Here is a 17129-nt window from a genome sequence, read left to right as displayed (position 1 = left end):
CGCCGCTCGTTCCTACCGACTGCTGTCAGGCTGCTGAATAAAATAAATAAATAAATAATAATAATAATTGAATGATGTGGAAAACAATTGTAAATAGCACTGCGACCTTATCCATATTTGTATTTATATTGCACTTAATTGAACGGTGTTTGGTTTTTTTTTCTTCTTTCTACCCACAATCTTGCTGCTGTAGACTGTAAATTTCCCCAGTGTGGGACAAATAAAGGATATCTTAATCTTAAAATTCCAAGTTAATTATTTGCTAAAAACAAAAAAGTTTTATCAGTTTTAACAGTTCATCAATCCATCCATCGATTTTCTGATCCGCTTATCCTCACAAGAGTCGCGCGGTGTGCCGGAGCCTATCCCAGCTGTCTTCAGGGCAGTAGGCAGGGGACACCCTGAACCAGTTGCCAGCCAATCGCAGGGCACACAGAGACGAACAACCATCCACGCTTACACTCACACAATTACAAGACAATCTAGAGTGTTCAATCAACCTGCCGTGCATGTGGGAGGAAACCGGAGTACCCGGAGAAAACCCACGCAGGCACGGGGGAGAACTTGCATACTCCACACACGAAGGCCGCAGCCGTAATCAAACCCGGCACCTCAGCACTGTGAGGCCAACGCACGAACCAATCAGCACTGGGCCGCCTGAACACTTAATGTCTTGTCTTTGTAGTACTGTATATTCAATTAAAGTAATTCAAGTTGAACATGATTTGCAAATCATTATATTCCGTTTTTGTTTCTGTTTAACACAATTCATTTACCAAATTCATTGGAATTCGTACAACCAGTATGAGTGATACATTGATGAGGACAAGTGGTTGCAGCTCAATTTTGCTGATGTGCAGCATGCAAGCAGGTGAAGTTGCCGCACTAGGCTACTGTGCGACCGGCTGTGAGTTTGAGTGATCGTTGAGCGGGAGAGAAGCTCCGCAGCTGCCGCTTTTCATTGGGGACGCAGACGGCGGAGTGAGAGAAGAGTCGCCAAACACAGTGCTTAGTAGTTGTGTTTATACATTTTGGGGTTAAGCTGAGCTTCCCTTGCAATCTTAGAGTACTCACTTTTGGGACATGTTTTGTAGTGCAAGATGCATGATATATTTTTTGATTAAATTTCAACAAATCAAGCATTGAGGTGGTGCTTTTTCATGAAGAAGCTTAAAGATTGTACAGTCATGACATGCATTTAATTTAATACAAGTGTTAGTTTAGTGTGGAAGCAAACAAACAACACCCGACCTAAACTCAAACGTGTCAATAAGCTAATTTGTTTTATAGTACAAGGGGAGAAGGCTTCCTTCTGATCTAAGCAACCTCGACAGGAAAGAAGATGGGCACTTGAAATTGCTAACAAAATGTGCAGTATGCCTTCGTCTTTTCTTTTCACTTGACTTCACATTCTAACAGAATCTGCATATATTTGCTTTTGTACTCAACTTTAAGTGGAACGTAATTGCAACAGATTTTGAATGGTGAACCATCCCTTTTAATTACAACATGTATGATCTGTAAAGAGGAACAGCAGTTGAATGCAATGATTTAAAGCTAAATTGAGTCAAATAGTTCACATTATTCAGCATTCATCTGCATCGTCACTGCTCTTGCTGAGTGGTGGGCTGGGCACTGTCACAGCTTTCTAACAAGGAGGATGACTCGGAGGCCTTGATAGGCTGCTGGGGGTAGCTGATCCTGGCTGGTTCATTTTCATCATCATCATCATCATCATCTTGTCCTTTGGAACGGTTGACACTGACAGCATGTTCTGAGTTGTTCACGGAGGACTCGCCTGCTTGCAATGATGAGTCTGAAGGATCACAATTTATACAGGAATTAGGAACATGACATCATTCCTCATTTACAATGGCCAATGTTCCTTCTAAGCGTGTGAGCCATTGCATACTCCTCTCACACTTTCGTAAAAGCGGCAGACAGCCACCAGCATGCTCCCTGTTGTACTTTATAATTGAATAGACTTGGCAAGTAAGTTAGGATTTGGAAAGAAAGCCTCTTTGTCAGTCACCATACGATGTAGATACATTGATACAGTACCTCGCGCACCCAATTTACCATTTTAATCCAATTGGATTTTTCATCTGTGGAACTAAGGGCGGCCGGTGGTCCAGTGGTTAGCGCATCGACCTCACAGTGCAGAGGTTCAATTCCAGCTCTGGCCTCCCTGTGTGGAGTTTGCATGTTCTCCCCGGGCCCGCGTGGGTTTTCTCTGGGTTCTCCGGTTTCCTCCCACATTCCAAAAACATGCATGGCAGGCTGATTGAACACTCGAAATTGTCACCCCGCGACCCTTGTGAAGATAAAGCGGTTCAGAAAATGGATGGATCTGTGGAACTAAGACTTTTTTTTTTGACGGATTGATAGACTGTGAAATTTCTGACAGATGCACGGTTAAATTAAAGATTAAAGATGAGAGACCGACGACTATAGTTGAGCTAGGATTGAAACAATGATGGACTGAAGACTGAGTGATGGGTGCCCAGGCCGCTGCCGAATGACAAATGACAGACGCCACCACCTCTAAAACGAGGAGACATTTTCCACTGAGCAAAAGGAGTCTCATTTACAAGCTTTGTCTTCATATCCATTGAAATAAAGACACATTTACCCGAGAGCTGCTGCTGGCGAGCTAGCCTCTTCTCCAGGGCCCGCTGTCTGTTGAGCTCCATGCGTTGGCGCTGCTCATCTGTGAGGGAGGCGGCAAGTGGGCCAGCGGGCGCTGGCGTGGAGTGGATCGGCAACCTCTGACTGCTAAATGGATCCGAATCTCCCACCATGTCGGGTTCGGGAGGAACCTCATCATCACCTATGTATGGTAAATATTCAGTGTTTAGAAACACGAACCCAAGGCGCAATTTCCTAAGAAACACTTACCAGTAAAATCTTCATGTATCAGTGGCATGTCCAGGCGTATCCTTTTAAGACAAGTCTGCCGCAAGAAAAACATCAGACAACGACAAGTGCTGCAGACGTAGGGAACGGGATGGTTTGAATGTCCGTCTGTCTGTGTGTCTGTCCTACCTGCACCTCCTTCTTGGCGCCCAGCTTCTCCACTTTGTCAAGGAAATCTTCAAACTGAAGTTTGGGGTACAACCTGTGCGCCCAGTTCTCCATCTTATGCATCAGCAGCCGCACGTCCTGCGCCTGGAGAGAGAAATACCACACACACACACACACACACACATCATGAAGCTCACTACGTTCAGAGATGCAACAAGAGAGTCTGACCTCATGCCCTTTGCCTTTGAAGTGGACATCGTTAAAAAGTGTTCGCAGAGCCGGAAGTCCTTTTTCAGACGTCAGTCTGAGGGGCGAAAAACAAAAAAACATTTAACGCTGTGTCATTCATGCTCAGTAGTTAATATTTAGGGACATATCAAGCCACATCTTAGTAGAAAAAGTCAATCTAAAACAGTGGTTTTAACCTTCTTAGAGGTACCGAACCCAACCAGTTCATATACACATTCACCGAACGCTTCATTAGTGAAAAATAAATATATCTTTTTTTACAAATTCAAGATGTTAAAAAAAAAAAAACAATACATTTTTTCAAAACAGAAAAAGTAAATAAAATTTCAAGACATAAGTATGTTTTTTTTTTAATTTTACGACATACTGTCACGACAGTCACACGCTGACAACTGAGCGAACTAAATTTCCCGCAGCGCTGATTGGACAAGCAATGTCATGTGATCATCTGCAGCCGGCGATGGCCAAGCGGGCGTGTCATAACTTATTGACATGTTGAGTCAGGTGTGTCTTAACCTCCATGGCAGAGGCTTCGTCGAACCCCTGAGACCGATTCACTGAACCGTAAGAGGTGGCGGGGGTAAACAACAACCTGAGGGAGTCCAACTTGGGCTGTGGTCTCTTCACTGCTTTCCTTTTGGCAGCGGGAACCTCAGCAAGCTTGGACACCTCACCAGCTTCTTCATCTGCATCGACAGCAAGACAGTCATGGAGGGCATTTGATGATTAGTATTATTATCATCCAATCACTGGGGCAGGAGTGCCATTCTTTTTTGTATAATTGCCACAGTTTGGATACGAACGGCAGCGCGCGGGTGACTTCTCACCATTCCCAAAGGGGTCTCCTCGCTGGCCCGGGGACGGAGGTGGTGGGAGAGGAGAGAAGGTCTCAAAGCTGTCGTTTTCACGAGTTTTAACCATGATATCCAGCACCTACAGAAAGTGACAAATGGGTATGAGCAACTCATTTTGTATGCCAAGTGCCACCTCAAAAAATACTTGGCTCGAGGTTATTATAGTTAACGGAAACTCATGAATCAACTACAACTTAAATTGAGAAAAAAAAAAAAAGGAAAAAAATGAAGTTGATAAAACTGACAGCAATTTTAGCAAAAATGTCCTTCATTTTCTTCGTATTCAATTTATACCATACATAAGCTTTCGGGGGTTCATTTTAAATGAAGTTATTTTGGTACTGCTTCACGAACAGAAGAGGGAAGGTCAAACAGTCTTTTGAAAATTCTACTTTATTGCACTTTTTTGGGGGTAAGTTCAACTTGGAGTTGACAAATACTTCATATAGTTGAAGGGGAAAAAAGCATTTTCAGAAAAATAAGTAAGTCAAAAATTAAATAAAAATGAACAATGAAAAAGCTCAAGCAATCAAGACAGCACAAGTATTAAGTACAAAAAAGATGCTGAAGATTTATTCCCCAAAAGATATTTTGAATTACATGCACCTATCACATGATGCAGTTTGAAAATGAAAAGTGCGCTTGAATAGAATTTAAAAAACACACACAAGTTAATGATTCATTTAAAATATGTTGCACATCCGTTTTTTTTTAATGTACCTCAATAAATGTTGAAAAGCAAACAAGTTGTAAAATATTGAAGGCAAATGTTTAGTGCTTCAAAGTGAAATCCACGGTGCTGCCGCAACAAAAAAAGATTTTTGAAATAGATTAAATTGACAAAAACATTTCCCCCATAAACTGATTAGAATTCAGCAGCATCCTATGCCTTTTTGGCTGGTGGCCCATGAATCATATTGTGATGGCCATGCCTAAACCGGCACTGACCACGTAGCTTCATAATATAGTTAAATTATTATCGGTAATTAAATATTGTGTATAGTGACATTTTTATTTGCATGGTTTTTTTCCCAATATAAAATCTGAGTATTTAGCATTGGACATTTTCTGCGCTGTATATGTCATTGAAGCCATTCCTAATGTAACGCACTCTTTTCTTTGGCAACCTGAGTGTGAATTTCCCAATCGAAGGTCATAGGTGAGAGGACAGCAGACGGAGGGAGAATAGCTCCACAGCAGTCTTTATTCAGCCGCCTCCTTTTTGAGTGACCTCTTAACCCCTTTCGCATTCGCATCATCGCATGTATAACCCTCCGCCAATTCAATTCCATTTCAACAGCCCCCCCCAATAAATATCAAATACAGACATCAATGTAAAAATAAATAATCTCATGCTAACTTAAAGCACTTAACGTAACGCCCCCCCCCCAAAAAGTTTACAAATCAACTATTGTGTTAAAAAGATGATTGACTAATGCAAGTGCACAAAACTTTAAATATTCAAGTACAACTTTTTTGTCAAATGTGCTGTATGTAGACATACACTACATATTGCTTATTAAATATTTAAAAAGCAAGAATGTATGTATTTCATTCAATTTACTTATGAAATTTATATTCCCCAGTCAGGCCAGTGTCCGTGAGCTTTGGGTGCCCCAAAAATTGGGATCACTTGGGCGACCGTTAGTGCAGAACACTGTTCAGTTCTTGGTTTGGTCTGTAACATGTCAGGATGATAAAGGGAAAAAAGTTGACCATTGTTTTCCAAAGGAAAAGCAGATGTTTGCAAATGTCTCATTTTGATTTAACACAAAAAAAAAAAAAGTCAAAACTGCTTTCCTGAAGGGCTACAGAATTCACGGAATCTTTCCTGTGGAGAGGCTGAAATTGGAGTATTTTAATTAATTCACAATTCACAAAATAATTGATTCATTTGAACATTGGTTAATCGTTTAGTTTAGAAACCACGGCTGCATAATATTCATTCTCGTGGTTCCACACTAAGAATCACTGGATACCATGAAAAAGCTTGTGGCTTGGTCTCATGCCGATACAAATACAATGTACAAGCACACCAAACACTATCATCACAAATATAGTTAAAATAACACACTATTGCTCTCACAGGAGTCACACTAAAAGGACAACATGACAGTTGTGAATTTCCCTTTTGTTTTTTTAATTATTATTCTTATTCAAGCGTACATTGGTCATATGTCAGAGTCATTACAGATATCTTGCTGAGAGGAGGTTTGCGAGCTGGTGTTGGGTTGACAGATCAGGTTGGTCATTCCTGCCTGTGTGACGATGCGGACGCAAACAAAATTCCCAGATGCTCTCAGACACAATGTGGAACTGTGAGACTTCAGTGTTAGGTTCCGTCCCGCCTGTTCAGTCGATCAAACTAGGCTGACAGGTCCTCTGGAATCGGGATCTTTAGGACCTCTTCCAAATATGAGTCAGGATCTGGCAACACCTTTTCAAAAATGAGGTCGAACACCTCCTCGACATAATCTGAAAACCAGAAAAGATAAACGTATTTGAAAATGTGCATTAACCTGGTGGCGCTGTCAACAGTTCTGCATGGTTTTCACTTACATGATTACATCTCTTTACTATGAGGGCCATTTGAACACAATCTTTAATAGTGCATATTTTCAACTTCTATGATGGCTATTTTCACATTTAAAAAAAAAAGTAGATAATTTGTAACTTGGGTAAGGTTGTTTTACCTGGTTGAGGTGTGCATTCCCCTTCCTCAAGAGCTGATGTTGCTTGAGGGCGCCCAACATTTTTATTAAAGTGAAATGCTGCCAGGTAAAGTCTTGGCAAGACCAACCCCCCCACCCCCCAATAATAATAATAATTGTTAGACAAGATGAAGATCTCGAGTGCGTATCTGTATATATTGTAAGTGAATATACTGTAGATAAATATAAACAGTATACATCATGAATGTTCAGGTCACAAGCTAGAAATTGCAGATTACCTGCATAACATTCCAAGAAAAGGAAAGAACACATTCTTGGGTGCAAAACACAGAATGACATTGTGAAAGGCCTCCAGGGATGATGTCAGGTAGTGAGGGCTCAACCTTTGCACATCTTTCAGAACTTTCTTGCTTGTCAGCACTTTTTCCAATCTGCAGAAAGCTGGTGTTCCTGGGAATGAATTAAAAAAAACATTTTGCGGGAATTAAAAATATCATTTAAGAGTAAAATAGAAACATTTCATTGTGAGCGTACCGTGTGTTTCAACATGTCCTCAAACAAATCCTTACAATAGTTTTGATTTCCACGCATTGGGAACACAACACACTACATCCATTTTCCTAACCACTTTATCCTCACAAGGGTCACGGGGCGTGCTGGAGCCTACCCCAGCCGTCAACCATCCGCGCTCACACTCGCACCTCGGGACAATTTAGAGCGTTCAATCAGCCTGCTATGCATCTTTTTGGAAAGTGGAAGGAAACCAGAGTACCCGGAGAAAACCCACGCAGGCCCAGGGGAGAACATGCAAACCCCACACAGGGAGGCCGGAGCTGCAATTGAACCCAGTACCTCTGCACTGTGAGGCTGACGCACTAACCACTGGACCGACCGCCGGGCCGCCCACACTACACATCTTGATCAAATTCAAAACATTGGGAAAATGTATACATTTTTATGACTGTTGAAATAAATACTTCCCATGGGCTTACCACCTGTGGGAGGGGCCATCAGGGATGGCAATGGCTAGTGATGAAAAAAGCGGAAAGTGGCGTGGCCTGGACGGGGCACCCAATCACAACAAGTAAGACATCATACACGTCCAACCGCAGAGCTGTTTACAATCGGAAGATGGAAAGACTGATCGGGAGAGCTCGTGAAAACTCGACGATAAGGTACCTGACCCTCCCTAAAATTTTCTCAACGGATTTAGACGATTCACAAAAATGATCAATTTAAGAAATAAAACGGCGGATTTCCGCGTATCCGCGGAAAATTGCCATCCCTGGGCCATAGAAGCCGGCCCGGGTGCCTTGTGAGCTGGGCAACTTGTGGGACATTCAATTACAGACCCAAACGTTTCTGCAACTGTACGATACCTACTGAAAATGCCCATGGACTTATTTCTATCAAAAACAGTGAGTGATCTGGATAGTCATGTTAGACTGCTACTATTTGCATTACAACTGTACCTGCTGTCAACCATTTGCTCTTGTCTGTCGAGGTATTTTGGGAATGCAAACACTGAGGAAAAACTGGATTGTCATGGGTGTGGATGTCTTGGACATGATTAAGTATCGAGGTCCACTTTGCCACTCGTTCCGGCCCAAAAGGAGAAGAAACTGCTGTCCAGTACAAGTGATTCTTTATGCTGTAAAGCCACTCGCTCAGTTTCTCACATTCTTTCTTCTGCGCAATCTTCCCCAGTTTCTTGGACAGACCTCATAAAAACAAAATATTTGGGTGATTACATGTTGGATAGACTCATGGGAACACAATAATAGTAATGGTGCAAATATTGCACTTTATGGATAAGCGAGCAAGGGTATCATAGCCTGATGCATTTTCCATTTAGACAGGAGCACAATCCAGCCAACACCTTTTTCCATATGCCAGACATCATAGTAATGTGTGATGTTGGCCTCCTCCAGTAATTTCTCGATGTCCGGGTGACAATCTGTGACAATACTTTGTAGAGTCACACCACGCTCTTCCATCAGAGTAAGGCTCCTCTTCAAGCCCTCTTTCGCCATGTGTTTGCTTCCACCTACTTCATTGCTCTGCTTTGAACACAAAAATATATAAATAAATAAATAAAATAGCACAAAAAGTTGAGTAAGCGATGATAAATACAATTCGCCCTCTTATCTCACCTGAAGCAACTGCACATCAACAATGGTGTTGCTCCTTAGGTCCATCATTGAGTAGCTGCCAAACTTGGCAGAATGGCCTTCAAGAATACAGACAAAAATGACATTGTACATATCACAGAGTCAGATTTTGGGGGAGTAAGCACTTGTCAAAACAAAAAGATTATTAGCTATCATCAAAACGTATTGCTTACCTGGGGAGTCGGACCTAAGGAGTAAGTCGCCACCTACGATAACATTCTGCTGTTGACTAAGGCGCCGCAGCATGTCAGCCTGCTCAGTCTTCCATTTGTGTACGATAGCAGGTTCGATATACGTCTGTGCGTGTCGTCGAAAGGTGTCATACGGAAATGTCTTCAGCCGCATTGCCCGGAAGATCTGCGGTCAGAATGAGATATGATCAGCACATTATACAATTATTGTTATTTTGTAAAAGAAAGGCTGTGGTCGGCACGTGGACTCTATATAGCTTTTTAACAAATGTTTACCCGTTGCTTAAGTCCAATTTTTGTGAAGAGGGGCCCAGAGTATGACAGACTTATATTTTTTAATTTAGGTAGCTAAAATATTTTGTTTCTTATTCTACACTTCATTCTTAGAAAGTCGTTTGCTCTTAAAAAAAAATATCAAAAGACATACTGTAGTTCAAGCACAAATACTTACAAATAAAGAAAGTCATGGTGGCCTGATTGTTAGTTATTCATTCACCAGTCAATATTATCTATAAAGACAGTATTAATCATTTTGTTTAGAAAAAAAAAAAAGGAATGAACCTGTTAAAACTGCTTTCTATACTTGGTCCAACACTTCAATATTTACATGAACAACATAACTCCTATCGGTAGCAATGTCTATTTTTACACCCTTAACAAAATTATTTATACTTCCAGCCCTGCCTGCGCCTCGGATGACTGTTATTCACACTCAGAACGTGTCCAGCCTACAGTTATCACTGAACGTGAGCAAAATGAAATGCATGATCCTCAACAGAAACCTCCCACAAACTGAGCAGCGGAGAAATCTTTTTGTCTTTTTATGGCTCTACTCTTCAATTTGTCACTTGCTACAAATACCGATGAATCTGGCTCATTTGCATTTCAAACCCACACACATTCTCTTCTCTCCAAAATTAATATCAGATTCGGCTCTTTCTACCAAAATTAATTCTCGGTTACACATTCTGCTGAATTGATCATTAAAATGATCAAAACATAACATTCACCTAATTTTTCCAATGTTTTTTTTAAACATGAATGTATAATACAAGTGTACATGATTGTTGCACTTTTTGCCAGTTTGAAACCTTTATTCACCATGTGCTACGATGTTATGTCATCTAGAATATAAATATGCTTTACTGTGCCATCAATACATCTATACACAATATAACTTTACAACATTGTCAAGGTTGTTGTTTATTTTTATGAATTTGCATTGAAAATGCGAGTCTGTTCTCAATTTCTTCTCCTGGATTTAGTTAAATTACGGCTTGCGCGCTACTCTACAGTGACGACACTTTAAAACTGCACTCCAAAATTCACATTCGCAAATTCACTAATAGGGCACTTTTGAATGGATTGTTGCAAACACAGCCCAAGTCTTTATCCATTACCTTTTTAAGTTTGAAGAAAGATGAGCCTGTAGTATACACAGCAGCTGAAAGCTGGAGGTTTCCCACAGGTGTGTCTCCAATAATTGGCTGACTATTCCATTTTCTGGAGTACTGACAGTGCCGGCACTGCTGTGCTACAGAGAGGAATGTGCCTCTGCTTCTTGTCTGCACATCAGTAATCCGTTGACACACAGGGCACACCTCAAACAGCTCCAGTAGGCACCTTTCATGGACAATATATGCTGCCATTTTATGAACAGGATCAGAAGACTCCAGCCTATCAGCACAACAAGATATAATAATATAATTATATTATTACAATTATTTTATATTATTATAATAACTTCCATATTGCCATCTTTTAAATTTAAAAAACAAATAGTACAGTAATCTATCAAAATAGTGATGTTATTAACCCACGTTGCATTTGCTGAATCAGTTAAAACTGTGGCAGGGTCCTGACAGGTTGGATCCAGTGCGTCTGGAATGTTGCCCTCTAGTGGGTTCTCCATATCCTCCTCCAGTTCCATGCGAGCTCTTTTACATGGTCTTGGGGAAGCAACAGGTGAGCTTCTTACATCTGCTTCTGTGTGGGACAAAGTTTCCAGTGAGCCATTGATTAAAAAAAATAATTATAATAATAATTTTAAAAATTAAAAAGAAAAGAAAATGAAATTCTTGAGAATGGTACATAGACCATACTGTACTGTACTCACTGTAACTGTACTTTCCTCCTACACTGTTCTTGTTTTCTGTGTGTGTGTGTGTGTGTGTGTGTGTGGTGCCGAGTGCAGCTCTATCTACCGGTCCATGGGAATCGGTCTATTGCCATGTGTTGGGGAGGCTTATTGTCAATCATAACATACTGTTAGAACGCCTCAGAATGTGTATTTGGTATTTCAGGCTCAGCTCTTTCCTGGTTTCATTCTTTCTTCTCAGAGAGGACGCACCATTAATACGGCATCTGATTTTGTGATGTTACATGTGGAGTGCCACAGGGTACCGTACTTGGCCCTCTCTTATTCAGCATTTACATGTTTCCGCTCGGTGACATCATCCGTAAATATAACATTAGTTTTTACTGTTATGCTGACGATGCACAACTATATATGCGGTTGCTGTAATCTCAAAATGTGCCGTGCTGAGATTAAACAATGGATGACTTTTAATTTTTGTCTTATTAACCCCGATATAACCCACATTATGATTATCGGCCTTGGTCAGCATCGGAACCTATTCAAGGACACTACTGTCAGCCTTGATAAATGTACTATTACCTAAAGTGATTCAGCAAAAAAACGTGCCGTTATATTTGATTCAAGGCTCTCTTTTCAAATGCACATTAAGAATATAACGAGAACTGCATTTTTTCACCTTCGCAATATCGCTAAGATACGTCCCATTTTATCTCCTGCGGATGCAAAAATCATAATTCATGCGTTTGTTACGTCTCGCCTTGATTATTGTAACGTATTGCTCTCTGGTCTTCCCTTTCCAGTGCAAAGAGCTTGCAGCTATTACAAAATGCTGCAGCTAGACTCCTAATGAGAACAAGGAAGTTTGATCACTTTACCCCGATACTAGCCAAGTTTCATTGTGTTCCAGGTCATTTGAGATGCGATCTCCCATCTGCGGCCCCTTCCCAAGGTTTCTCATTACTTCCCAGATGTATTTTTATTTTTTTTTTAGTTTTTTTCCTTGCCCTCCTGGGGTTTAAGGGGATGTCATGAATACTTGTCAGCTATGGGCATGAGAAGCCCTTTGAGACTGCTTGTGAAAAAGGGCTAAATAAATAAATGTGACTTGACTATTTTACTTTCTGCCATCAAGAGGAACAGCATGCAGTTGGAATGCCTGTCACTACGATGTCGCTGGCATGGATTGATAATCATATAATTGTAATTAATAATTTCCCTTCAAAATAGGTAGAGTTGGATCCGTGTCGCATCCCTGATGATCTCTCATAGGACATTAATATCCATCCATCATCCATCCATTTTCCGAACCGCATTAATAGTTGTTATTGAATATTTTTGTGCATGAGCTATTTTCATCACACGTGGAAACATGCACTTGCAAAGTAATCTGTCGATTGTTGGTGGATGGTTAGCACGTTGCTGTCTCTGGTGGCCTCTCTCTTATCTTTGTATTTATGCCTGGACAGTCTCTGTGAATGTGTGTTTCCATCAGACGGGCCAAATTCACAAAAAAAGGAAATTACAGCAGGTAGACAGAAACATTCACAACACACAAACGTTAACAAACCAGTACTTTTGAAGTTACGTTGGAGTGTTTGCATGGACAGCTGCGTGCCAACTCTGCGTGTGGCCGGGGGGTCCGTCTGGCAGGCCACATGATGTACCACGGCTGCCAGTGCAGACTTGGTTGCCTATAAACCATGGACAGTAACTATTTATGCATCCATATTCCATGTCAATTCGTCTCTAAGTAATCTCTCGCACTCAAAAATGTTTTGGGGTGTGTCAAGCAACTATAGCTATTATGCACAGTAAATATCAAGCCGATAATTAAATGATATTAGGAATTATGATGTTATACCAATAAACCCAATAACATTAAAACAGCTCAGATAAAAAAATTAATCATAATAAATAAGAAATCCAAGAATGAAGATGAAATTCTAACGAAACGAGAACTGCACGTGGGTGGAGAAATCATGTGCTGCTTTCAATGAATGTGGCCAGTCGTAAATTCTCTCCTCGCTCACATGGCTAAATGTCTTAAGTGAAGGGGAAAAAAATTGGGGGGAATACTTACACTTCCCTCATCTGTATCTTTGCCACGGACACTCGGTATGGATCCATCTTTTATAAAGAGTCTCATTGCCAGACCAGCTTTATACTGACCGAGGTTGCTAAAGCAGTCCGACGAAAAGTGGTTGGCACAGACGACAAGATTTTTGCTGACAGAGGACGGGATGTTTCCATTGTAAATAAAATGAATCCATTTTGCCCTGATGTCCTCTCTGGCTGGGAGGCGATGTAGTGATGTGTGCCGATCTAAACATCCAACCACGTGGCAGGTCTGCTTAGCTTTTGACTTTGACATAATAGCAGTTCCGTGTCGTCCGTCACTCGCCTGCGAGGGAAAATGTGGATCTTCACCCAGGTAGCTGCCAAGTCATGGGTGGAGAAACTCGGTGTAAGGATGGTATTAATTAAATAAGTCCAACTCTTAAAGACTGAAGGGCCCAAAAAAAAAACATTTAAACACTTGGTAAATGACACATTTCCTGAATTAAGCAGCTCATAAAAATGCAATGTCATTTGCACATGCATTCATTCCACTTCTGACTTTGGAGTCTGGTTTCACCATGCCATCAGGGCAGTATTTTACTGACACAGAAATAACTGTGATACAGCTGTAGCTGTTGTGAAAGCGCTATATAAATCAGAATGTATTGTATTGTATACATAATTTGAAGTCATGGACTCACTGAAAAAGAAGACAGTCAAATGCCCATTTTATTATTTTGTGTCTGAATAGTGCTCAAACTTAACTGCAGAATCGTTGTACTAAGTAGCAAGAAAGTAAAAGACTGTAAGACAGGTATCAAATTAAATCGTATTCCTATTTATGAGTCTTTGTCAAATCTAAACATGAAATGGCTAGAGATAGAAGTTGAGTTACACTGTCAAAGATTTACAATAAATTTTTTTTAACTGTGTATAACTGTGATACAGCTGCAGCTGTTGTGAAAGCGCTATATAAATCAGAATGTATTGTATTGTATACATAATTTGAAGTCATGGACTCACTGAAAAAGAAGAATGTCAAATGCCCATTTTATTATTTTGTGTCTGAATAGTGCTCAAACTTAACTGCAGAATTTTTGTACTAAGTAGCAAGAAAGTAAAAGACTGTAAGACAGATATCAAATTAAATCGTATTCTTATTTATGAGTCTTTGTCAAATCTAAACATGAAATGGCTAGAGATAGAGGTTGAGTTACACTGTCAAAAATTTACAAGAAAAACAAAATTAACATTCCAAAAAAATCTCAGAGACACTAAATTGATTACAGTACAACCTTTTCATTTTGGCAAATAACGTAGCTAACGGAACCTTTCAATCACGCATGCGCAGTAGTGGCTGAGCAATGATCAACCCCCACTTCCGCCCCAGCATCATGGCGGGAACCAAACAAGGATATGAAGCTAAAGGCTTAAATGCTGTTGCTGTTTATATGACACCACCACGTGCATCTGCCATTTTACACCACTCTGCTGTTCACTTCTCCTTTCTTATGGTCACATAATCACAATACAACTCTTAAGAGATGGCTTCCACGCTAAATTTGGCAGAAACAGCTATGTTCGCGTTGAACGTATGTTTGGAAAACAAATGTAGCGTTCCGGCACGCACTGACTTGGACTCAAAGCAACTATTTAACATGCAATACAGCACAATTTAGGTTAAAGATAAGCCTTACCTGTCAGCCAAACCAGCGAGCGCCGCAAAAGAACACACGGACAATTCCGACAACAACTTCCGGTATGAACGAATTTTTCATAGACCTTTATAGATGACAAATTACTCACAAAGTTATACGTCGACGTCCCCGCCATATTGAATGTGGAACAGTGAGACGATTGTTGAGGTTCCTTAACTCTTTGCTGCTTGGAGTCGAAGATATACCGGTAATAATAATATAGGCCTGGTTTCACTGACAAGGCTTATATGAAGCCAGGAGTTGGCCTAAGTCAGACGAGCAAAGCTGGGTCATTTAAGTGTCTTGTAAGAGCGTATCTTGCGTATTTTTTAGGTTTTGGAGAGGTTTTAGAGGTTTTGGAGAGAAAGTCAGAGAGGCCAGACTGAGATGGTTTGGACATGTCCAAAGGAGAGAGAATATTGGGAGAAGGATGCTGAGTCTTAAACTGCCAGGCAAGAGGCCGAGAGTAAAACCAAAGAAGAGGTTTATGGGTGTAGTGAAAGAGGACATGAAGGTTGCTTTTGTGAGAAGAAGAGCGTGAGATGAAAATGAGAATTCTACAGGTTGAATTAGATATGAAATTAGAAACAAGAGCTGTTCAAAGAAAGATGCACGAGACACCTTTGTGAAGAAATGAAATACATTGTGAAAATATATATTTTTTCTCATTTGACAAGTATTTATTGGAGTCACCACAACCTACATTTTAGAACATCCTTGGTTGAGTTTCTCATTTAATTTTTCAGCACACTATTTCCATATGTTGTCTACACCGAACACTATTAAGGCAAAGGCAAGCCATAATCAATGCATTCCACGGTGAAATGTATCTATTTTCTCACTGAAGCGCTGCAATGTGAAAGCGGCTCTGAGTGCAAGTTCTCGTTGGTTATTTGCTGTCACGGGCATGGGCACATGTGGATCATTCTGGTCTTCTATTGGAAGGTCAGGACAATCCTGCTACTTCAGATAGTTGAGCAGCACAGCTATAGCATTGATGACCTTGCAGCATCTTCTTGGCTAAAAACAAAGTATATTGCATAAAGACTGGAAATGGATTTTTCCACCCTCCAAACATGCACTCAACCTCTAGTGCGAATATGAGCTCTGTTGTATACGTGCTGCTAAGGTGTTATGGGATGTGACCGTGGTGTGAATAAATATGAACTCTGAGAATATTCACTGCCACCAAGTTGTCGTCCACTATGTTAACCTCTCTCAAACTGAGCACACAATGAAGAATTTCCTTTCAAACGGGCAACAATGTTTAAAAAGTCGAAATTGGAAGTGTGCAGTCAGTATGCAGCCTGAACATTAGTGGAAAACCAGTTCTTACGCTTCCTGTTCTCCTCAGCATCAGGAGTTGGTGGACACTTGATTCCAACATGACATCCATCGGTACAGCCATTCACTCCTGGGAAGTTCCCATATTTGTAGAATCGCACTTTATACTTCTCTTGCCCAGCAGCATCAGGGAACTTCATGTACAAATTTCTCAGTTCACAAGTGGCACTGCAGACATTCCGAACTACTCTACACACTGTTGCTTCACTGGCACCACACCAATCACCAGTTTCACGATGAAAAGTTCCAAGAATGTAAAAGTGATCAGACCTTGGAGAGAACTGGGTACAGGCCTTCCTCTTTGAGTTATGGAGGAAAGTCTATGCTCAAGCAAAGCGGTTAAATCCAGTACTGTACTTCTTTGTACATACGAAAGCGGTCTCGGAAGGTTCTTTCATCTAACTGATGACTCCTACCCACGAGTATTTGTCTGGCTGTTTTCTGTAGCAGATATTGGTCTTCATTTAGATATTGCAAATACTCCATGCTCCCAAACCATCTGTGCGCTCCCTTTCATGAACAGTATTAAAATGAAGTTAAAGCTGCCACTTTGCAGGATGAATATACATTTCATTTTGGTCCTAGAGTAGCTCTAATCCACCTTTTTGAAATTGTCTTTGTTTAATCCAGAACAGATAAAATCAATGATTATTTTAAAATAAGTGCACCTGATTGAAAGTTAGCCTGGGACCAGGCTTAAGTGTTGTCTGTGAAACTGGCCCATCGTTTCCCATTCAAAGCCAGACGCCCAATTTTTTACACCATCATTTG

General features: G+C 40.7%; 2 protein-coding genes across 2 annotated transcripts; both read right to left on the bottom strand.

Annotated features, from left to right (window-relative positions):
- Positions 1-1177: 1177 nt before the first annotated feature.
- Positions 1178-8576, bottom strand: tipin (timeless interacting protein). The gene is given in 10 exon segments (XM_086107116.1): positions 1178-1643; positions 1645-1816; positions 2633-2830; positions 2899-2953; positions 3046-3168; positions 3253-3328; positions 3866-3959; positions 4101-4206; positions 7078-7249; positions 8272-8576. Coding segments are annotated over 10 exon segments (1068 nt in total). The 5' UTR covers positions 8286-8576; the 3' UTR covers positions 1178-1585.
- A 28-nt stretch (positions 8577-8604) lies between these two features.
- LOC147207187 (uncharacterized) lies at positions 8605-15060 on the bottom strand. The gene is made up of 8 exons (XM_086107115.1): positions 15015-15060; positions 13340-13694; positions 12827-12950; positions 10982-11147; positions 10562-10838; positions 9144-9327; positions 8953-9029; positions 8605-8862 (listed from the first exon to the last, which is right to left on the bottom strand). Exons 2-8 carry the CDS (start codon positions 13628-13630, stop codon positions 8605-8607), a joined length of 1377 nt encoding a protein of 458 aa, XP_085963241.1. The 5' UTR covers positions 13631-13694; positions 15015-15060.
- Positions 15061-17129: the final 2069 nt, after the last annotated feature.

The sequence above is a fragment of the Hippocampus guttulatus genome, chromosome 3 (genome assembly GCF_054856545.1).
Source record: "Hippocampus guttulatus isolate MCC_2025c chromosome 3, RoL_Hgut_1.0, whole genome shotgun sequence".
NCBI classification, from domain to species: domain Eukaryota; kingdom Metazoa; phylum Chordata; class Actinopteri; order Syngnathiformes; family Syngnathidae; genus Hippocampus; species Hippocampus guttulatus.
This window is presented reverse-complemented; position numbering and strand designations above follow the sequence as displayed.